We start from the raw sequence: 24,516 nt of genomic DNA on the forward strand, positions 1-24,516 counted from the left end.
TTAACTCATCGTGTAGATGGCCGTAGAACTGAAACAGTACTACATATGTTAATAATAATCGTGAGAATTGAGCAGCATAGCAAATTATAAATAAAACAGGGGGGCTAGCCAAGTTGACATTCTACAGTCGCTTGCGCTGTAGAAACGCTATAGAAACGCTAAAATGTATGAAATTATCAATGATCACGTGATCAAAATAGCGAAGTAGAAAAGTCGTAGCCAAGTTACACGATAGAATAGAACGCTAGCGATTCTACAATGCCCATGTCATTGCTTTTTTCCATACAAATGACAACCTTTGACAACCTTTTGACAACCTTTTGATTTTTTTGTCAAATTTGTTAGCGAAGCGTATTCTAAGATAAATGTCATAGTGAGCGATCGCGCCGACCCTGTAGAAAACGTAAACGCTAATAAATTGGCGAATTCTGTATCAGCTGTTTGACACTTCACTACGCGCTATCACTGCATTATAGACTTTAATTACTTTTGATCATTTGAAAATGTATACCTACTTTAAATTTGTTGAAATTTGAATATGGCTCTCTATAACTAGTGTATCCTAAAATATTATAGAAATGAATTGCACAGCCGTTTTTCTATTTTAAATTAATATGAACATATAATACAATAGATAAGTAGATAGGATAGAACTTAGAGTTATTCCAGTGCTTAAATAAAAATATTGTCTCAGTTTAACTGTTTTATTGAATCATTATTAATCCTTCTCATAATAACTTTACTTGTAACTAAACAATTTATTTAAATCTTAAAAGAAAAATATAATATTAATATCCGTATCCTTTTTTTCATTATTATCTCCTGTTTCCCTGCAATCTCCCTGTCTAGGCATAACGCTGGTGGTTATGAGGTTTATTTGTTGAGATGGCATGTATGGTATACACCCAGTGACATACCCATTTATAATTATTGCCTCCTCGGAAGCCGCTCCTACGATGGGAGAAGATCCTGAGTAGCTCTCCTTTTGATGAGCTTAAAAGTGCGGGTGGATTTCATAAGCTCACTAGCAAGCCCATTGGGGTGTCCTTATATGACGAGTATATGATTTTAGTTTATTTGTCACTTCCTCTTTCCCTGTTGTCTCTGCGGCATCAGCTATTATGCGAAGCATTTTCGATTGGAAGCGTTGTGTGATGTCCAAGTTTGAGTTGGATGCGGTTCTCCAAAGCTTAGATCCATATGACCATATCGGTTTTAGTATGACTTTGTAGTAGTCAAGTTTGTTGCTTAGAGACATTCGTGCCATGAGCCAGTAAATTTTACGAAGTTGGACGTCCAGATATTTACTTTTGGTCACATCACAAATTACATGCAATCGCTGTTACTGTCATTAGTAATATCGCTATAAACAATAATTTGTATGCTCTTTGTAAACAATCACCAATCACCATAGTTACCGTTCATAGACATTATTAAGTTTAGTTTTTGCAAATAGTTTTAATTAACAAAATACATGTACTATAAAATATGGTATATTTTTTATGTATATTATGTTGTTATATTTTAATATTACTATTAAATAATTAATCATTACCATGTAGGTATTTTGGCTGGTGTAGAAACCAGACGATATTGTATTTGACGGCTCATTGATATTAAATGTGATCGCTAACCATAGACTTATCGTATATGTAGAATGAAACTTGCTAACGAATAGAATAGAAAACGAATAGAATGCAAAGTTTGTAACATGGCTAGCCCCCCAGAAGTCATCCACGTTTTAAGCGCAAAATAAGAATAAATGATGAGGACCTAAATACGAAGGCAATTTATTGATGGGCTTTCTTCTGTTTCCTCGGTTTGGAACCGGCGTAACGTGCTTCGTAATCGCTCTAATTCTTTAATTGCTATTCTTTTATGTGGGTTGTTGTGAAGTTTTCTTTGGTCTAGGTCAGTTATTACTACACCGTCTAAAGATTGTACTCTACTGAGCGTGAAATAAGCTTGCACTTTGGCGAATGTTTTGGGTCAAAGATTTATAACAGCTTTATCGACAATGTGCGTTTTAGTTCGTGGACTGTAACTGCTCAACGTAACACGAGTGGTACTCGTATCATCACTCTTTTTATTTTACCAGAACCCTTATTGCCTTGAAATGTTACACTCACTGGTGAAATGTCTACCCAATCATTTATCGTACTTAAAACATTTGAAAAACAAAATAAACAGCCTTAAAATAAAGATAAAAATGAAAATACATTAGCTATTTTTTAATTAATTTATTAACTTCAAGACGATCAAGATTTTAAAAACCAGCAATAACTGTATTTTTTTACTAACTTGTTTATTATGTATCCGAACAAATCAGTTTCACTGTAAAGATAGCGCTAAGTTCAAATGATAAGATTATTGAAAATAAAAAAAATATTTATTTATTCTTTACAAAAAATATGCAACTTGAAAGTGCCGTTCTCATAGCGGTATGTACACACTCGGTTGTCTGGACGTTTGACTCAAAGTTGACGCCAGACTCTACCTAGTATGTAGCACCTATGCTCTTAAAAAAATTGAAACAAAAAACAAAATTAAAAATTTTGATAAATCCCACGACGGTTAAAAGTAATTAAAAAGGATAAAATACCGTTTCGGGTCTGGGTGTCTTTGTACTCGTCTTTGCGTGTATCTGTGGCATCTACTAATAACAGTTCCTTAGCAAGTTACATAATATGTTAAAGGAAATGTTTCAAAATGTATGGGCTCCCGGCCACCTTTTGTACACTATACTAAATGCTAAGAAAACATACAAAGAACAATTCGTAGAGATTCATACTCTTCAAATTATCTTCGTTTAATTGTTTAAACCAATAATTTACATTTAAACTTGCAACACAACACTGGCAAAACATCATGGCGGTAGTGATTACCATAATAATGTCGTCTGTCATTCTGTTTTAACTTACTATATACATAATATTCTTTTTAACATATTTTTTACGCGAATTGGCGCAGATGTAAAAAATATTGTAATACATAGTAATTTTTCCACAACACCATCATGAGAAACAATATCTATATTCGATAAATATTAATGATATTTACTTTCATAAATCTTGACTTAAAAGAAACGTACCAAAAACTATAGTTCTATACCAATTTATTTTAGTTAACACTTCAAACATTTAATTGTGTAAATAAAGCAACTAAATGCACATAATATAGATCATATTTTATATATCCTTCACGTAGATATTCATTTTATTCATTTTCAACATCTTTCCTTATCAATATTTCATCCAATAAAGTAGCGCAGGTGCTGCCCATTCCAAACACCAAACAATGGTCATAATGTGAGCGCAAAAACCTACGAGTACGATTCGTTGTCCGGCGATGCAGTTACAATAATAACTGATTATTTTGTCATCCCAAGAATCCTTGTCACACTATTGTAATTATCTAAAAAAAGAGAAATGTAAAGGGATTAGCTTATCTAGTTCCAAAGTATTAACGATTATTTCACGATTAATACAACTAAGTGATGTATGTTTTACCTGATGATATTGAATCATTCTTAACACAATCCTTAGCGATCGCACGAAAATCGGAAGAGTCCATAAAACATAAGGCGGGTAAACAGTAACGTTGAATCAGTCCAAAATCGTAAGCCAGGTAAACACAGAGCAAAAACATATTCAGGATTGAAATGGAATCTTCTCATTAGTACATATAGTTGGCAACATATTATTTCAAACGTCACTTATGTTTTTAAAGAACCTTTCCCATTCTGCTTTATTCCACTCTTTCAACACAATATATTAATTGTATTTATTATCGTCACCATAATGTAATTTTTTCTCCTGTCCGAATTACCTACCATTTTCAAATTGACAACTTCTTCTTTTTAAATTTGACATGTCACATACATCTATCAAACTAGATACTATTGAAAAGGTGGTTTGTTTTATAATTGTTATAAAATAATTAAATAAATTCTGAAATAATGAGAGCATAAACGAAAGCTAGGTTGTAAAGGAGTAAGGTAATAATAACTTTAGGACAAAAAACAGCTAAATACAGAATTACTGACATCGACAGTTTTGAAAACTTGACATTGACAGTATTCCGCCATATTTAATATTCCAATGAGGAATGCTTACTTTAAATAATTTTAAACAGGAATACTTTAGATTATAAAAATATATGTGTATTTTTCTTCAACTATACATATTGTTGTCGTTTTTTTGAAATACTGTACACGAGATGGCCGAAAATGAAACATCTCCTGTAATTAAGGTAATTAATTAATTAAATTCCTTGAAGGTGGTAGAACCCTTTGTGGTTCGACTCCGGCGGCACCACCGCCACACCTATTTCTACCTAATAACAGCAGTGTTAGGCGCTGCTGTGTTTCGGTTTGAAGGGTGTGGTAAGGGAGATAGACTTTTCCGAGGCGTTCCAGCTTAATCCTCAGGGGTAGCGGCGCATCTGTGGCCGACCTCAGGTAGGAATATCTAATCCTATCTGGGGTTGATTACAGATGTCCATGGGCGGCAGTAGCCACTTACCATCAGGTGGACTGCATGCTCGTCTGCTACTATCATATTATATAAAAAAAAAAAAAAAAAAAATTAAGTTTTGGTAATATTGATGAATAATTGGTCAACCAATTATTCAATTTTTCGGCATCCCTGCAGCCGCACTTATATTATGTATTTGACGTTTCAGTGCATAACTAATGTTATTTACTAATAGGTTAATAATGGGTCCAATGCATTATAAAAAAACTAGCGGTGCTCGCGGTTTCACCCGCGTTGAACAAAATAACAAGACAAACCTATATATTTTACCCGAAATTATATACTTCTAACTGAATGTCTCACATGTTTTCCATGTGAATATCATTCATATTCACGTGTTTTAATGTCATCAATATCAGCATACTCTTGAACTGACAGAGTTATATTATTGCCAAACCATGCAATGTCTTTATAAAGGACAATGCCCATGAAAGTATGGACCGCCGTCCAGAGTTGCATCAAATTGAAACTTGTTGTGGACGATGTATAATTAACCAAATACTACCACCAATAATTATTTTTAGATCAGCACCCGGGTTCTGAAGTTATTTACCGAAATGTTACATAACCTCACAATTGAAATATCCGACGATAGATTGATGGTCGGTTTTAACTGATTGTAGGTACCTATAATGTTGTTCGATTGACATATTCCATTTACTTTTAATGGTAGTAGGTAAAAAAACCTAAAATAATCGTAAAAACCTAAAATAATGAATTCCGAGTACAAAATACCGCCATTTTAATTTTTAAGAACAACAATCAACATTTCGTCTTATTTTATCTTAAATGGAATCCCCTGTTCAAAGAAACTATTCTGATCGACAAATTATGTAAAAAAATCAAAAAATAATTTTAATATTACTTTCATTTTGACGCATGAGAAAAATCAGTACCAAGAATGGGCATTCTCCTTTTAGTCTATATTTTATTCTGATGTACAAACTATATTAATGGAAAGTTTTATTCAAAAGCAATTTTTTAATAAGAAATCACACCTATCCATCCAGCCATCTATATGTCTTGCCCAACTGTTGGCATTCGGATCTCAAATGACATAATATAATAACGCGAGGTTTTTCAGTTATTTTTCAGTAGATGCCAGTAGTTTAGCCAACCGTAGTACTCCGCGCTCCCGTTTTCATGCAAGTGGCAGCACAGTAGATTGCTTCATTGATTTTTCCGGAGACTTGCGAAAATCCCGGAGCTTGGAGTTAGTTGTACGGCAGTCGGCGAACCGTTTATCGTTGATTGTTGTCGCGTTTCCTATTACAGTTTCTAAACTTTTAAACAGTAATTTAGCTCCATTCTTAGCTTAGTTCCATTTTCAAGCCGTCTCGACTGATTGATATCCGAGTACACGATGTCCAACGGAGTACGTTTCGATATGTCTCCATACGTGATCAGAAGAGTAAGACGCGTCAGGGGCACGCGTACTTATAGTGGCTTCATTATTCACAGAGCGTAAGTATTTTCTCTATATTATTTTAATAATGCCGGCAGCCAATGGTAAGTAAGTTATTTGTCAGTTTTTTATCCATGAAGTGAAGAAATCAAGAAAATCAATTCCTACAGACACCACCAGTAAGAATCAAACCAGGTATGATGGCTTAAGACCTATTTGATGGCATTCAAACAAAAGTGCTATATTAAGATGAGCATTGATCACAGGTGAATTGCATGCTTGAAGGTTAAGTAGAAATATTCCACTGGCGACCTCGAAGTAAGTGATGATAGAAACCATTAACCGTATAGTTTAATTTTTCACAGTACTACTATGGCTGCTAATCAATAATAAAAAAGACGCTTTCTACACTCAGAGCCTGTGTCGTGAGTTTCATGGATTCATACAAAGACGAATACACAAGTACCCAGACCCAGAACAGATATCCAAATTCATCATTCAGATATTTGTCTGGCCAGGGATTGTTAAAAAATTCGTCAGGAAATTATTTAAAAACCAACTTTTTATAAAGCGAGAACCTTAACTTTCCTAAATAAATTAACAGAAACACAATTAAACGCAAATGAGCAACAAAACTGGCAGAGTAACGTTATTTACAAAGATCGGAAAATAACTACACAGTAGACGATCTACAGTGTCCTTTTATACGCCCACTTTTAGTTAATACCCGCATTTGACAATTAAAGTTTCTTACTCTTACCATCATTCCTAATACGGCCTCTCCTGACAGCGTGGCGTCCTCGACACACGCTCTTGTAGGCAATAGACTGTTCAATACATACACGTGCAGTATTGACGCAGGTGTGTCGACTGTCCTGTAGTAGACGGAGCTGTTGCCACGGCTAAACTAGACAGACTAGCTGAAACAAATATTTAAATAAAACTAATAACATTACAAACTTGCCTATTATTTCATTCATTACACATATAAGGCTGTCTTTCAATGACACATACTTTGCTATTGTGTAATTATTTACACGCACTCATCACTCTTCACAAGATTTCAAAGACATTCCATTGTCATTCTCAAAAATTTGGCTTTATAAGATCCCCCAAATGAACTTTACTTCCGACCAAAGTCCTACAAATATTAATCAGTGTAGTTGAGTACACTAAGTAATAAGTTTACCAGTATTTTTCTTATTATTTCCAACTTGCTGTAAATAGTACACAGACTGTTACACTCTGTTACATGTTTAATAGAACCACGGTAAATCTGCTAAATACTAAAAATGTCTTATTACAAGCTCAGCCAATATCGTCACTCTGTCGTCACTAGTATAGCCCTAACACTCAGTACCCAGGCATTACATGGTATTGGTCAACAGAGGCCACGGCGTGTCTTACACTGTATCTTCCAAGTACCATTACCCGTCTCGTGATTGAAGTGACAGTACCCAGGCATTACGTGGGATATAGTCACCTCGAAAGCATAACAATCCTTCGAAGAGTTTTCTATACCAATCCACAACCCGTTGTTGACATCCAGGCATTACATGAATGATCTTGGGCATCTCGAAGCCGTGCTAGGTCTTGCACGTCTCGTCCTCCCAAGTCATTACATAACCCGTATATATTGAGCTGATAGCAAACATGGTAACGAGTATGCAAAATACTGATAGAAAAGAAGCTTATTTGCACATTGCAATAAAAGTAACAATAATAAAATGTAATTTAATTGAACTCCCAGTACCAAATGATGAGAAAGTCACCGGTGTCCACTCTTCATGCCAGGGTAGCATGTCATTCATGGCCATGCAATGCACAAGCCAGTTCCTTTAAAAGTAATTCTTATGCTGTTTATGGTATGTTAGGAACATACAAAGAAGTTGATGATCGGTAGCTATATACAGGGTGCCCCGTAAGTACCACGACAAACTTGGGGAGAACATAGGTGAGGGTCTGACCTCTCTGGGAAAAAAAAATTACCTTAGTAAAAGTGTCACCGATTTTGCACTATCAATTGTTTTACATTTTTTGAGAAATTCAGCCCTCTCCATCTTCTTTCGTTAACTGCGTGCACAAATTTGGTGATGCAGTGTTTATTTATTCTGTTAAATACTATCAGATAGTTGGTCTATCATATTGAAAAGTAAATTGGTTAAAAGATGTAAAGGAACCATGAAAAAAATAGGGATATTTTTAGATTTTATTTTTTTTACTATTTTTCCCTCAACTTTGACTCGTCGCGATGAAAAAAAAATGTACTGGACTATAAGTGTACATTGCGCAAAAAATATGTTCAGTTAATAAAGATTTCGAAAAGATACCACACTTAGTATTTAAAGTTGAAGAAAAAAAGTTAAGGCCGTTTTTGCATGAAAGGGACTGAAACCAATTAAAACGTAATAATCGAGTTTTCGTTTAAATTACGGTTTCTACCGACTCACAACGTGTCAGGCAGTACTGAATCACATTATTTCCTAGCCGTTTGTACTTTTTGTGAAGTCTATGTAATGTATGTAATACTACAAAGTAAAAAATAATTGAAATAAATGTTGGTTTAGTACATATTTCTGAAGTCGGCGCTCATATTAGACACGCTGTTTACATCGTTATCCAACGAAATATATTCAGCGCTGACTTCAGTAAAAAATAATATATATAAATGTTGGTTTAGTACATATTTCTGAATGAATGGTGTATGAATCATATCGATCGAAAAAAAAAAGCATATATACGGTCGAATTGAGTAACCTCCTCCTTTTTTGAAGTCGGTTAAAAAATAGACATAAAGCTCCTTAAAATATGGAAGATAAAAAATAAAATTTCATACAGAATGATGTATAGAAAATGTATCTCAAGGATTTTACTGTACATAATAAGTACATGTTTTTTAAACAAAATAAAATGTAATAAAAATGACTACTTTTTTCGTTAATAAATCAAACACTACTTATATTACGTATATTACGAGTAAAGTAATTTAAAAAGAAGATCCGAAAAGATGAGAAAATATACGTTTGATACAACTGGATGACTCTAGACCTGGAGAAATGTGTCACTCGTCGTGATGTCTTACATATGCTAATCTACTAGCAACTCATCCCTAATCGCATACTGCGATTTTACATCTACTATTTATACGTCGATGAAATATACACCCCGATATGATTTCTTATCACGAGATATCATATGTATATTTCATACAATTTGAAACCCTTTGCACGTGAATGTCACAATTTTTTAAATAATGCTTTTTTTCAATAATTTTGCATACGCATGATAATAATTTGATGAAAACATTGTATGGATTATATAAGGAATCGACAACATTTAAATATTATGTTTTTTCTTAACAGATAAGGGTAAAAATAAGTTTACAAATACGGCGGCATTAGGTCATCATCGTCATCAACCCATTACTGCCTTATTGCTGGGCAAAGTTCTCCTCTCAGAATGAGAATGATTAGGCCATAGTTCACCGCACTGGCCACGTGGCAATTGGTAAACTTCACACACCTTTGAATTTATTTGTCTAAGATTTCTCCTGTATGTAGATTTCCTAAAGATGTTTTCCTCGACCGTTTAAGCAAGGTGTAATTCGTTCTATCTCTCTCACCCCCTTATTTTGTTACTTGTAATTAGGAACCAAATGCATCGGAATAAGGATTTTTACATCGGAATAGGGTTTTTCTAACATGGCTCATATTTTTATTTTCGATACACATTCAAATCAATATTTAATCGTAAAACATCGAGTCTATTTCAAGAGAAAAGATAATAAAGCTTTTGATAGAATAATCCAATTCCTTATTAAAAATTAATATCGGACACTTCTTCTAGTTTTGGGGAAAATGCCGCGGAAATAGGTGACTTTATCTTTGATTGTATATTCTCTCGAATTTCCTAAAAATCTGAGTTATTTCATGAATTCAATGGGCGAAAGAAATAAGTCCGTGAAAACGTGAATAAAATAACGTGATAAAAGCGCCTTCATTGGGATGATGGTACTGCGAAGAATAATTAAAACTGAATAAACCTCAAGTGGTACCTACTAAACGCAGGATATTAGAATCGCAAAAAATCTACTTCTCTGCTCGTCATCAACCCATTATTGTCCCACTGCTGGGCACGATAAGGCCATAGTCCAAAGCGCTGGCCAAGTGCGTATCGGTAGACTTCACATATATTTGAGATTACTTATATAAATCTCTCAGGTATGCAGGTTTCCTCACGATGTTTTCGTTCACCGTTTTAATCAAGTGATAATTAATTTCTAATACGCACATAACTTTGAAAAATAAGAGGCGCGTGCCTGGGATTTGAACCTCGGACTGCTCGTTCGAGAGTCCGAGTCTTAACCATTAGGCTATCACTGCTATACTTCTCTGCTACATGAGGTTATATCGAAATTATGGTAAGGCTCAACGCCAATAATAAGTTTCAATATCAAATTTTTGTTATTGATTATAAGCTCTATATTATTTGTATTGTTTTATTGTTTTTAATTATTCTCTTATTTACTACTTATTTTTATTTTTTATTACTTTAGGTTTATAAGTCACGTCTGTTAAAGTCAGTCAAAGTTCGGTAGAGCCCTCATGATGACCTGCAATTTACCATTTTCGTAATCTGTGTAAAATTACGCAACTTTTGACACCTCTGCTGCTCATCTTCGTCGTTTTCTTCATTTCTGATGGTCGTGCCAGCTTTTCCTGCTTTGTAAGCCTCGGGGGATGAGCTGACAAGCTGCCTCCATGCTACTGTGCCTTCAGCTTGTCTGATACCTCTGGCTGATAGTCTAGCTCAAAAAACAGTTTCCCGTACAAGGACGGGACACCCTAATGGACATCTGTAATAAAACTCAAAAATGATTAAATTCCTACCTCAGGTTGGTCACAGGTGAGTTGCTACTGCCCGAGGTCTAAGTTGGAACGCCTCGGATAAGTTTTTTTTTTATAATATAGGATTATCAGACTAGCATGCAGCCTACATAATGGTAAGTGGTCACTACGGCCCCTGGAAATCTATAATTAACCCCAGAAAATATTAGATTCCTACCTGACAACGGTCACAGATGTTCCCCCTGAGGACTAAAGAGGAGGAATGCCTCGGTAAGATATGTCTCCTTTACTTACTATTTTGGTGTACATGTTTACCAGAAACTGGTGAAATAAGAGCGAAGATCTAACGAATAAATTGAAATCATCCAGATGAACCACCAAATAATAATTCTTTGCGGTTTACCTTTTTGTTTGGCATGGGGCATTGTGTTATGCGATGTACCTGTGAAATGTCAATAGACTCCACCTCGCGTTCTTTAAAAAAATATATCGGATATTCGACTACGTCATAAATGTATAAGTGTCTGGAACCCATCAGCTGCTTGCCGTTGATACATGCATGTATAACGATGTCCCGAGATGTAGTTTGTTATCAAAATAGCAGCAAAAGCATTATTGCTGCTATTTAATCAGTGGTCGAGATATTTAACCGTCCCTCGCGTAGACAACGTATTCCTAGTACAGGATCTGCGTATTAATCTTATTAATTATGTGTATTAATTTATCTGCGTCTTGTAATTATTATGATTTCTCATTCTGTCTTTAACCGATTCATAAATCATGCGCCAAAACGTTATGATCGTATCAAATGCGTTGGAATTTTTAAAATGATTCTATCTACATCTTACACATATTAAGTACATCTATTAAGTTTAGCTTTATCATCCACGTAAAAAATGGTGACCGCTCGTAGTTTTCTCAAAGACAACGCTCAAATGAGTGGGGCATTTCCTTCAACTCTCATATTTGTTGACAGGCAGCAGTTTATCTTGGAATTACTGGCAATGTTTGACGGAAATCGCCAGACAGTAAAATCATGGCGCCTTCAAGACATCTTGAGTCATTACGTAGATCTTTCAACGGTTAAGTGCTTCTAATGCGCGATTATGGGCCATTGTGCATTCATCCTTGATGATGATTTTTGATCAATGCCTTACAATATTGGCAAACTGAGTTCATAAGTCCAATAGCAACACAGTTGTAGGTACTGTAGTCAATTGACATATCGTAACAGAGAGCAGTACATTAAAACTTGCACCATTATTAGTCGAATGTCGCGCTTCACGGGTTTGTCTTCACCAAAGTCTTTCACGGTCATTGCGATTTTCAGGATCTTCGTTCCTGGGCAGTACGTTTAGATTGATAATTAATTTAGTTCGTTGCATTTCGGGTTCTTCTGCCTAAATTTATCCGCCGCCTTATAGGAGGTTCATTTAGTAAGTCACAAACACAACACTTATTTAATTGTATAGAAATTTGTGGCTTATATGTAGATTTAGTAATATTATAGATGCACAGCAAAGAGACGTTTGCATTTCAAGTGAAATTCAGCAATTCGTTTTTTTATATTGACAATTGACAGATATTAACAGTAACATTTATACGATACTAACGTCACTCAATTGTTTTGCCTTCCCGGAACTACTACTAACATTTAAACTTTATGGTATGATATTAAAGTTTAAATTGACTTTAAAGTATTATCACGAATCTTTTGTATGGGAATATAGAAAATTGTTGGTTTTAGACGTTTTCAGGCATTTTTTTCTCTCCGTAAGAACCGAACTCATACATCAAGGAATATTAAAAAAAGAATTAGCGAAAACGGTTCAGCTGCTCTCGAGATTTGCGCTTAGAAACACATTTAGCGATTCATTTTTATATTATAGATATAAATATATAGTGCGGCTACTTACCATCAGGTAAACTGCATGCACGAGCATGCAGTCTGTTGCTCTTTTATTATAAAAAAAACTCTTGAAAACTTCCCAACAGGCAGGAGAGGCTTAGTTATTACTAACCCATAGTATCAAATGAACAATTATTAAAATAAATACCTTATGAAATTTGTTATTTAAAGTAAATAAAGGTTATCTTTGTTCGACGGCGGAAAGGTGGTGGAAGTCAAATAGTACATCGGCACTATCACCCTCTTGAAACCGATACAACATTTAGAACAAAGGAAGACAAAGTCCCTCCCTCGGCGTAAAGATTGTAAGTTCTAATCGAATTGTGGCCCTTGCAGTTTGACAAAACACATATTAAGTATGTTCCGACTACTTATATTGATTTTATTTTGAATCGTACATGTTGCAAGGTACAGGGCCGACACGCAACGTCCCCCTCTTCCCTCCTCCGCCGCTACTAGGTCTCCCGCCACCCACACTGTAAAATCAATAATATCCAGGCACTTCCATAGGTCAACAGATCGGCTATTTATGTGATTTAACCGATGATATGTTTTCTATAACAACGAATCGAAGTCGAAGATATAAAGAGATCTAGCCGTGCCAAATAATAAAACCTACCTACATACATACTCGTACATGCACACGAAAATCTAAAACGCAGTCGCGTAAAAAAAAGAGTAATCATATTATGATGCATGGCTACTGGCACCGATGGAAATTTGTAATCTACCCATGATAGGGCCTAAAATATCCTCGCCGAAGTTAGCCAAGAAAGCGAGAATAAGCGCGTTGAGATGGGAGCCAAATCGTGAGCGCACGTCCTTAAAACCACCGCGTTTTAATCATTAATTGCATACATAAAAGAACAATAGAGGTCGCAAGATATACCATCTTACCATACCACCTATCGGCGTGGACTTGAGTGCAATCTCTACAAAATGTTATGTTCTACTTAACAATTTGTCACATAAACATACTTAAAAAAATGTTGCTTTACTAGATTTAGTAACAAAAGTAAGTTAAGTGTCGAAAGACTCGTTATCCCCGAGACTGATATTAGTAGTCTCGAGTCTGGAAACTGAACCACGACTCCTGGGATAGAAACCCTAGTTGCTAACCCTGAGGACTAAGTTGAAAATAAAAAGAGCACAGTTTAACAGTCGTTCATTTTTTGTACAAAAAACATCATTGTAAAGTCCCTGTAATTAGCACAGGACTACTTAGATAGATCCTTATCATTAAGTAGTTTCAAGATGACGATTACACTCACTTCCTTCCATTAACAGCCCAAAGTTCAAATAGAGACTTTGAAACAGACAATCAAAATTTTGTGCTTCATCCCTGGCTGTGTATTACGCCCATCTTTCATGTTTTATTAGGCGCTATTTCCGTGGAGGATAAATGTAGGCCATGTTTGTATTGTCTATGTAGTAGGCACAGTTTGTAACTAACAACTGCCGTATTTGAGATTTGTAGCCCTAAACTTATTTATCGGGCGGTTAACGTGTTTTGTATGAGGTTGCATTCCTTCTTCGTCCTGTATACTATTCTACAGGATTTCTGGTGTTACAACAAAGTCACGCCAAAATGGACAAATTTTACTCATCTGTTGATTCTGTAACGACAATCTAGTTGTCAATTAATGAGAAATATAAAATTTATTAAAATACTAGCAGAACCCGCGGCTTCGCCCGCGTAAAACAATATTAACATACAAATAACTGTAATAGTAAAATTGTACCTAACAATTTTAACGATAAAGTAGCATTAATATTTAATTAATAAAAGCTTTTTTCGTCACTGTGTACCTAAATTGGTCAAGCTTTCTTCAGAAACATACATAAAAACTCTAATTAGTGGACTGTAATGAAACTTTCTTTAAAATATAAGTTTCATGTAGGATACAATAATTATTAGTTACACTATTCCATAGGAACCGTCCATGTTATATGGGGCCTTACATACAGCGGTTCTTTCCAGGGTCTCTGGCTGGGCGGTTAGAGCTCCCATTCTTGCCGCCCGCAACTCCAGAAGTCCCCCTTTAGTCTCGTACGACAGGCAGGGGATACTGTTGCCCTGTTCTAGCCCAAAATTTTAATCCAAGGTCTATGTATCTACCACATCACCATCACTAATCCACGCATACCCACCACAACCATACCCCACGGCAGGACAAAATGTTGGCACGCAGTGTGTCCAAAGTAGTTGCGATGTACCTAATCAGTATACCAAAATGTAGGCTAAATTGAATAAACTTACGCATTATCATATATAAATTTGCACCCCTTCAACGTTGTCGTGTATTTGTCTGAAAAGACGTTATCTGAAATTTCACGTTTTTAACTTCGAACCTAAAAGATTCCCGGATACATACATATTACCTCCTTAGTAGAGATTCAAAAACATTCCTATGTACATATGCATCAATAGATACTTTATCAACAAATTTCTGAAAGATAATATTCAACACCAGCGGTCGGCAATCCGACACCCACGGGTGGTGTGTGGCCCGCGACTTTTCCTTGTGGCCCGCGGGTCTGCGCGTTACTAATAATTGGCCAAGTGCAAATCAAACCTGCACCTGGAGGGTTCCGTACAACCAAAATTTTATTTTTTTAAGTTTCTGGTATTTAATATTGCAGCAGCCATTAAAGTACACACATTGTGAAAATTTGAACTGTCTACCTTTAACGGTTCAAAAGTTAGTTGGAAAAATATCGAATAGCAGTTTGTGTTGTATGGGGACCCTTTTTTGTATTCAACTTTTTTATTTTTATTATTTGTTATAGCGGCCACAGTTATGCATCCTCTGTAAGAATTTCAAATGTCTATCTATTACAGTTCCAGAGATAGAGCCCCGTGACACATGGACAGACGGACAGACAGCGAAGTCTTAGTAATAGGGTTCCGTTTTTATCCTTTAGGTACGGAACCTTAAAAACCGCTGTTCTGCACTTAAGCACGCGCAATACATTCCCATGTTAAAAATATATGTTACGTCGGCCCGTGGAATTTCGCCCTTCACTAAACTTCTCTGCTTTTTTCTTCTATGTTCTTTTTTCAGACACGCCAAAGGAAGTAACTTCGATAACGGTTTTTAAAGAAACTTTCTTTACTAATAGTACCCAATGGGGTTGATTGTTGAGTTGCTAAAAATTCTAAAACAGGTGTGTAAACAGAAAGGCATAATGCATACACCCTTTTATAGCCGTCTTAAGGGTTGATCTAAAAAAAACAGTGACTCAGATGCTTTATTGAGTCCAATGATAATTTTTCATAGTGGTTGCTTCCAAATTAACGGATTATAAAATAAAGTTCCAACCCCTATTTAACGACCTTAAGGGTTGATTTTCAAAAATGGAAAAATAAGTGATATATTATTTACAACCAGAAAGCAAAATAGATTTTGAAGCAAAGTCTTTGAAAATTGGTAAACTTTCATAGACTTTGCTTCAAAATCTGCGGACTTCTAAACGAAGTTTCTACCCCTATTATACCCTCTTAAGGGTAGATTTTCCATAAATGGTGTTAAAAAAGTTCTATAATTCCCAACCAGAAAGTCAATTACCATTTTTTACAGTCCTTGCTTCCAAATTAACGGTTTTTAAAATAAAGTTCCATCCCCTATTAAACGTCCTTAAGGCTTAATTTTTCAAAAACCGTGAAATAGGTGTTCTATTATTTTCAATCAGAAAGCAGAATACTAAATTACATAGTATTTGCTCTAAAATCTACGAAATCCTAAACGGAGTTTCTACCCCTATTTTATCCTCTTACGGATAGATTTTCCATAAACGTTGTTAAAGAAGATCTATTATTCCGTACCAGAAAGCTAAATCCTATTATTACCGTCCTTGTTTCCAAATAAACGGATTTTAAAATAAAATTCCATCCCCTATTAAACAACCTTAAGGTTAGATTTTCCAAAAACTGTGAAATAGGTGTCCTAGTATTTTGAATCAGAAAGCCAAATAACAATTTTCATAGACTTTGCTTAAAAAGCTGCGGACTTCTAAACGAAATTTCCACCCCTATTTTACCTTCTTAAGGGTAGATTTTCCATAAACTGTGTTAAAGAAGCTCTACTATATTGAACCAGAAAGCTAAATGCTATTTTTACAATCCTTGTTTCCAAATTAACAGATTTTAAAATAAATTTATATTCCCTATTAATCGAACTTAAGGGTTGATTTTCCAAAAACGGTAAAATAGGTGTTCTATTATTTTCAATCAGAAAGCTGAATACCAATTTTCATAGACTTTGTTTCAAAATCTGCGGACTTCCCAACAAACTTTCAACCCCTATTTAACCCACATTAGGGTTGATTTTCCAAAGACGGTAGAATTAAAGTTCCACTATATCTAACCAGTAAGGCAATGACTAACTTTCGTAGTGCTGGCTTTCAAATTGGCAAATTTTAAAATAAGCTGTCAGCCCTTATTTTACCAACTAAAGGGTTGATTTTCCAAAAATGATGAAATAGGTGTTTAATTATTTTCTATCGAAAACCCAAATACCGATTTTCATACAGTTTACATCAAAACTGGGGGACTTTCATACAAACTTACAACCCTTATTGAACCCATATAAAGGTTGATTTTCCAAAAACGGTAGAATTAGAGTTCCACTATATCTAATCAGTAAATCAATGACTAACTTTCGTAGTGCTGGCTTTCAAATTGGCAAATTTTAAAGTAAGCTGTCAACCCTATTTTACCAACTTAAGGGTTGATTTTCCAAAAGCAATGAAATAGGTGTTTAATTATTTTCTATCGAAAACCCAAATACCGATTTTCATACAGTTTACATCAAAACTGGAGGACTTTCATACAAACTTACAACCCTTATTTAACCCACATAAGGGTTGATTTTTCAAAAACGGTACAATTAAAGTTCCACTATATCTTACCAGTAGAGCAATGGCTAACTTTCATAGTGCTAGCTTTCAAATTGGCAAATTTTAAAATAAGCTGTCAACCCTTATTTTACCAACTTAAGGGTTGATTTTCCAAAAATGACGAAATAAGTATTTAATTATTTTTAATCGAAAACCCAAATACCGATTTTCATAGAGTTTTCATCAAAACTGAGGGAATTCCATACAAACTTACAACCGTTATTTTACCCACATAGGGGTTGATTTTCCAAAAACGGTAGAACTAAAGTTCTATTATATCTAACCAGTAAAGCAATGGCTAACTTTCATAGTGCTGGCTTCCAAATTGGAAAAATTAAAAAAAAAGCTGTCAACCCCTATTTAACCACCTTTAGGGTTGATTTTGGAAAAACCCTTAGATTAGATTTTTATTACTTTAAATCAGAAAGCTAAATACCAGTTTTCATCCAGTTTGCTTTAAAACTGACGGACTTTCACACTAACTTTCAACCCCCATTTAACCCCCTTAACGGTGGAATATCAAAAAATCCGTTCTTAGTGCGCATCTACGTTATAAAATGAAGCTATGTTTCAAATTTCATGATTGTAGCTTCAGCAGTTTAGTCAAAACCTTGATTAATACGTTTTGAACGTGAGTATCTTTTCGCTTTTATATATATAGATAACACCGTTTTCAAACAAAAACAGTGTTTATAAATAAAATCATACTAACATTAAAATAAAATGATCGATTTCCCTGTCTGGAAAACCGTATTACTTAGATTTTCTTTATGTGTTTAGAATTTAAAAATACCAGGACAAGAACGACTAAACAGAGTGCTATTCAAATTAAATTTATTCAAATACGCCGGCTGCCACGAGGGGTGAGATTTTTAGAGACATACGATCGCTGTGCGATGAACAAAAGGTGATGTAGGCACCAGGTCATATTCCAGGCCAGTTCCGGGGAACTCACACCACCATAAAGCCTGAACATCGCAATAGCACTGTGTGTGTAGGGCGTGTTCGGTCATTAGTGCGCATGCGTAAATTATTAAACAGGGGCGCTATATGTAAGAGTCATTTGTGCAGCGTCGTCGGGTCGCTTCGTGCATCTATGCAACTAGTTGGCATTTTCTCAAATATTCGGGCTTAAATTGTTGTTGCTTTCGAAAAGCAAAAACTGTAATTGTCGTACGTGTGAAGTGAGACGTGAAGCGTTAAAATGTCAAAAGAAAAACCCAACGATAACAAAGATGAGAATAACCCAGCGCCTGTACGCCCCCAACGCATCAGGAGGAAGCGCCCTGCCGCACGGTAAACGATCACATCAAAAATTTAAAATCTAAATATCGCAATCATAAAATTTCATTTATTACATTTGTACGATTAGTGGAGTTCCGTAAACTTTATACATATACTAGGGTCCAGTGAAAGAATTTTTGTAAAAAGTTTTCTAACGTGTTGTTATACCGACGTAATTTCATTAATTATTAAAATAAAAAATATTGGTTTTTAGAAGTTATTTAAATAAAAATTATTTATAATATAAATAAAAATTCTACTTTTTGGGTACCATATAAAAAGATTAAAATCAATCAAATTTTATTCTAAGTAGATTCTTTACAGAACTCTTTTTAAACGTACATACATCTACCATCACTTTGCAAGGTGTTTCGTTACGAAGAAGAAAATGCTTTCTACGAGCTTTCTACAAATTTAATCTTAAAAAATGTGGTTTACAATGTTATCCTTAACTACGGTTTTCTTTGTCAAATACTCTCTTAGTTTTTAGTACACTTTTTTACATAGCGTTTGTTAAACCTATGAAAAGTTTACAATCTTTACTCCCCTGGTGCAAATAATGTAAGTTCTAAACAAACGGAGAACCCTTACGTCGTTGCAAGTTTCTGCGCGGAGGAAATTGAGTTGGTATTGTGCCTTAGTTCCAAGATGCGAGCTGTGCTCCATGTGACGTCTCATTTGTATCTTATAAAGAAGAGTTGCTTTAAGATATATTTTCTGTTGCTTTTGAATGTCATGTGTGATTTTAAATTATATATAATTTACTTAAAATTGTCTATACAGTTCCAGTTATATGTATGTCGCGTCATATATTTTTAAAAGGTGCACCCGCGAGTTTACCTACAACACATGTTAGTATTGTACTAAGAATCTGTTTGATAAAATGTCAAGAAGTCAGGGCTCACTCAAGACGATTTTTGTATATTAAAGGTGAGCTAATCCATTAAAAAAGACCGAAAGACAGCCTTGAAAATGTTGAACCAGAAGTTCCACAAAAGTTTTAGAAAAAACAAAAGCATACACACACTCCGATTTCAAATGTAAGAGGTGCAAGGTAGAGGGCGGAAACGCAACTCCCCCTTCCCACTACACCGCCGCTTCTAGGTCTCCCGCCACCCACCCTGTCAAATCGATAATATCCAGGCACTTCAATAAGTCACTGTTGGCTATTTATGTGATGTTTGATTCTCTACGGATATGCAGAATGCTGATCCTTTGTTCATGTTTATTCTTTTGATCTCTCTTTCAGTTATCCTTTAAACAGCATTAGTGAGGTATACTTGATGTTAGTACTTGAAAATATTTTGTCTATTTAGTGTTTTAGATATCATCGAATCAGGATGTCTTCATTTTTCTACTTCATTTCAGAACTACGTACCTACATAACCAATACTTTATTAAGTTATATTTTACTTTAGTACACTTAAACGTAAACTTAAAAATAAAGTTGAAAAAAAAATAAACTAAAGTTTAAATAAAAATGTAAACCGGAACCTAAATAAAATTTATTTATTAATACATAAATCGTGATCTATTATCGTAGCAAAGTCAGCGATGAAGCAACTTGACAAAATATAAAATGATCTTAGTGTACTTAAAAAGCCGATAATCTGCATAGTACGTTTTCTAGTTGATGAACATGAAATGGCTTTTGAAATTTGATACTGGCATCTACTCGTAATTCTGCCCTGGACAGTTTTGAGGACTAAAATCTCAAATAAACAAATAAACTTTCTCGACTCTCTCTCTAAGTCAAGAAGACAATAAAGTGTTGACCAAGATATTATAATATACAAAAATTAATAAGTTCAGCGATGAAAAATGTTGAAAAATGTACTACATCCCCTCAAAAAGCAATATGTAACATACTTTAAACAGACAATAAAAAGTCAAATTCGAAGGAAATCTCCACCGTCTGAGACACCGTGAATCGCGATTGCGTGGTCTAGAAAAGTCATTTTCGAGGTGAGCGCGCATGCGTCAGTTATTAGATGGAGGCGCTATATGTAAGAGTCATTTTTGTGTCGGCTTCGGGTCGCTTCGTGCAACTACGCAACTTGTTTCTAATTCCCCAAATATTCGGGCTTATATTGTTGTTGTTTACTAAAAGCAAAACCTTTAATTGTCGTGCGTGTGAAGTGAGACGTGAAAGTTAAATATGCCAAAGGAAAAAAAGTCAGGCAAGAAAAATGAAGATAAACCAGCGCCTTCACACGCACCACGTATAAGACGCAAGCGTCCCGCAAGGTAAACGTACACATGTAAAGATAGAAATCATAAAATTGTAATTATTACATTACTTAAATCCGGTCTGCTCATTTTGAATTTTACGTAGAATGACAAAACTATAAACGTTTTCCACACTCACAGCCCACACTAGGATTCCCTGTGTCGTGGATGCTACGGACACACACAAAGACGAATACACAAACGTCAAACACCCAGACCCTGAACAGATATTTAAATTCATCATTCATATGTCTGTCTGGCCGGGGATCGAAAATAGAGTTGGTATAAATATTAATGGTATAGGTACATAGGGCTCAACAAGTTACCAAGGAAAAGATGATTATGAAGGTGTTTATTATGGGCATGATGGGATGAGTCCCATCCTATTTAAGTATAATATTATATACATTTATGAAAAAGTGTCGTTGAAATACAATACTTTTTATTTAAACTATTTATAATCTTAATCAGTCCGGTGAGGGTATTGTTGTAGTACGCTGTATTTGGTAGACTTTACACATCCCTAAGATTTTTAAGTACCTACGAGTATAAAGGTATAGATTTAATCACGATGTTTCCCTCCCTCCAAGCAAGTGATAACTTGTTTTAAATACGCAGATAAACATAAGAATTGTTTCAAGATTTATTTATCTGTAGATTCAAAATAAAAGCCAGTTTTACGAATTTTACATTAAAAATACATCTTTTAATACCTTGATGTCCAAAAAAAATAGTTATCATTTTCTGTTTATTATTCTTTTTTTTTTCTTTTTTTGTACATGGGAAAGTAATTAATCATAAAACTGAAAATTATTTTTAGATACACTCGCGTGGAGAAGTGTGACGATTATTTTTCTATTATAATATTCTTTGGTAGTCCACTACCGGATATAGGTCTACATGGGTCAAACAGTGGACAACTAAAGTAAGCAGTGACCTAATCTAACCTAACCTACGCAATTCCTGCTGTTCGTTTGGTTTCTTCTACCTTTGGTCATCAGTCCATCTGCATTTCTTAAATGCGCTGATCTTCTTTATAAATTACATAAAATTACCGCACACGTCTTGTTACCTGTGTCGACGTTGCAGATAGCGATTGTAAACTTAAATGAATACTGTCACAATATCTAATCAGCTAATACACCATTCTAAAACAGAATTTCACACGGAGACAAGGAAGTGCATAGTTTTTAGTGGCTATACCTTAGGCTTGCTTAGGCTCAAATGATTTGTTTTGGCGAATTCAATATTGAGATTTTTTTTGTTTATTTTTTTTTATTTTCAAATGTTTTATTACATATTTCATTATTTAAAATATATATATTTATTGACATGTTAAAGTCCTTTCAAGATTATAAATATATATAATATTTAAAATAATGATATTTTTAAACAAAAAATTGTTTTCTTTAGTTGTTTTATTTGTATGTGTTTCTAAAAATTATGACATTTACAGAACTGTCACGTAACGCGTACTAGAGCTGGCAGAGAAGTTATTTAGGGTCTTTATTATAGACGGTTTAGTTAGGCTCGGCCGTGGTCCATAAAAACCATAAATTTTATTTTAGTGGTACATTTACTGAGGTCTAGCTTTTTATTTCTTATCTTATATATTTATAATAAGGTTTTAATTTTGTTACCAGAGAGGGCTGGGAACCTGCGGAGCGAGCTCTAGATCGTGAGCGGAATGCGCGTGGTGCTCGACTTCGATCACGTACGGATGATGAAGCGGACCCGGCAGATCATCTCGGCCTAGCTCTAATAGTAGCCATGGACAATTCTCAGGAAGAACCAGCTGAAGAACAGCGTGACGAACCTCAGGTAGAACCTCAAGGCGATTCTGTAATTGAACCTCATCAAGAAGCTAATGAGCAAGCGCATGAGGAACCTCAACCGGGACCTTCTGAGAAATCTCTTATTAAATCTAGCTTGTCTTTTGCACAGCCGGACCTTATTGCTTGTGCAGTATCGACCAATCTTGATGAAGTTGCAGGACCCGGCACCGAATCTACTGAAACTGAAGCTACTTCTGAAGCTGCCGGAGTAGATAAAAACCTAGACTCTGATGATTCAGATGATGAGTACCCTCTGACGCAGGTAGCGGAGAGTGATAGACACGGTGGCGAGTCTATTGTGATTGAAATTCCAGCTGCTAACAATCCAGCGGTTGCCAACGTCAATACAGTCACTGCGACTACTACCGCAGCCACAAAGGACACGGAGCAAAATGTCAGCAAAATTGTAAAAGAGGGGAGCGGAGCGGAAGAATGCATGGATGAAAACCCCGCTTCATCGCTGATCAACACTATGTCAATTGAATTAGACTTTGGTCAGACGACTGGTCCCCCGCCAGATGTTAGTATTACCGTTAATGATTCGTCTATTGATACGTCGACCATGGACTCAGATGCAGAAAGTATTTAAATTCATATAAACCATACACATATTTCTATCCATATAACTTATCGATTAGTTAGGGCTGCCGGGCATCATATTAATAAATAAATAACCTTCAGACTCATCTCTGCTGCTGCCAATTGTGGCAATTCACAACTTTTCGGCATCCGGAATCTCGCAGCTGCAAATACTGGAAGCTTTGTTCATCTTATTTAAATCCTTTTCGTCGAATATGTGGCTAAGCTTTTGACGGATTTAGAAGCTCAAACTGATTTCATTGATTGTCATTTAAATTATCTTGGCATCTCACGGAAATACCTCAGATTACGGTACTGAAAACATTAAATGAGAGTCTCAAAAATTTCGCTTTAAAGAAATGATTGAATACATGGCCATGTGCAATTTTGTGATATGCTACCATGACAAATATCACTAAAGATAAAAGATGAGGAATCTTTCCACACTGGTGAGTGCCTACCTACTATACTACCTAAGCTGCTAGCATTTATTTTAAAAATGTATGTATACATGTAATTAACTAACGTATTTAATATATCATATTCGTATGTAGTTGCTGTTATCAGTAAATAAAATAGTCGATATACAAAAATAATATTACCAAAATAATAAGTTTATTGAAAGCGTTTTTAGTTGCATATAAATTTAAGTCATTTGCAAAATTTAAATATTGAATCTTGTTCTCAAAAGGTCTCAATGGAGTACGGGACAGATGGGGAGGTGCGAGCCGGTGCTATAGGATTCGGTCAGAATTGACCCATCTAGTCTGCGGCTTAGTCTTCGTGAGGCAATAGCTGAAGTTCTCCAGACGAACAGTGTAGGTAGGTACACTAATTTTATGAGCAATCTATTGTTTCAATCATATTCACATTATACATTTGCCATTTTCAGGTATATAATGCTAAGTAAATGTATTGCGGTGCTTAATGTATCTCTAGCGAACAATTGTACATTAATAATACGATGAGCCTATGTCTATAATAAATCAGTCAA

At 35.1% G+C, this 24,516-nt stretch overlaps 1 protein-coding gene across 4 annotated transcripts in view; it reads left to right on the forward strand.

Annotated features, from left to right (window-relative positions):
- The window catches only part of LOC140743229 (uncharacterized), a 53,016-nt gene that overhangs the window by 21,836 nt on the left and 6,664 nt on the right, over positions 1-24,516 (forward strand). For 2 of the 4 annotated variants that reach the window (XM_073074347.1, XM_073074348.1), the window contains exons 2-3: positions 22,752-23,971; positions 24,214-24,344. In XM_073074347.1, the coding sequence (XP_072930448.1) occupies positions 22,752-23,532 (781 nt within the window). In that variant the 3' untranslated portion in view covers positions 23,533-23,971; positions 24,214-24,344. Of the gene's footprint in view, positions 1-5,906; positions 6,000-18,678; positions 18,892-22,751; positions 23,972-24,213; positions 24,345-24,516 lie in introns of those variants that run through there. The other 2 variants (XM_073074350.1, XM_073074349.1) reach the window with 2 other exon arrangements.

Source organism: Epargyreus clarus, unplaced genomic scaffold (assembly GCF_041222505.1).
Source record: "Epargyreus clarus isolate Ecla_fem2 unplaced genomic scaffold, WU_Ecla_fem_2.2 ptg000007l, whole genome shotgun sequence".
NCBI lineage: Eukaryota > Metazoa > Arthropoda > Insecta > Lepidoptera > Hesperiidae > Epargyreus > Epargyreus clarus.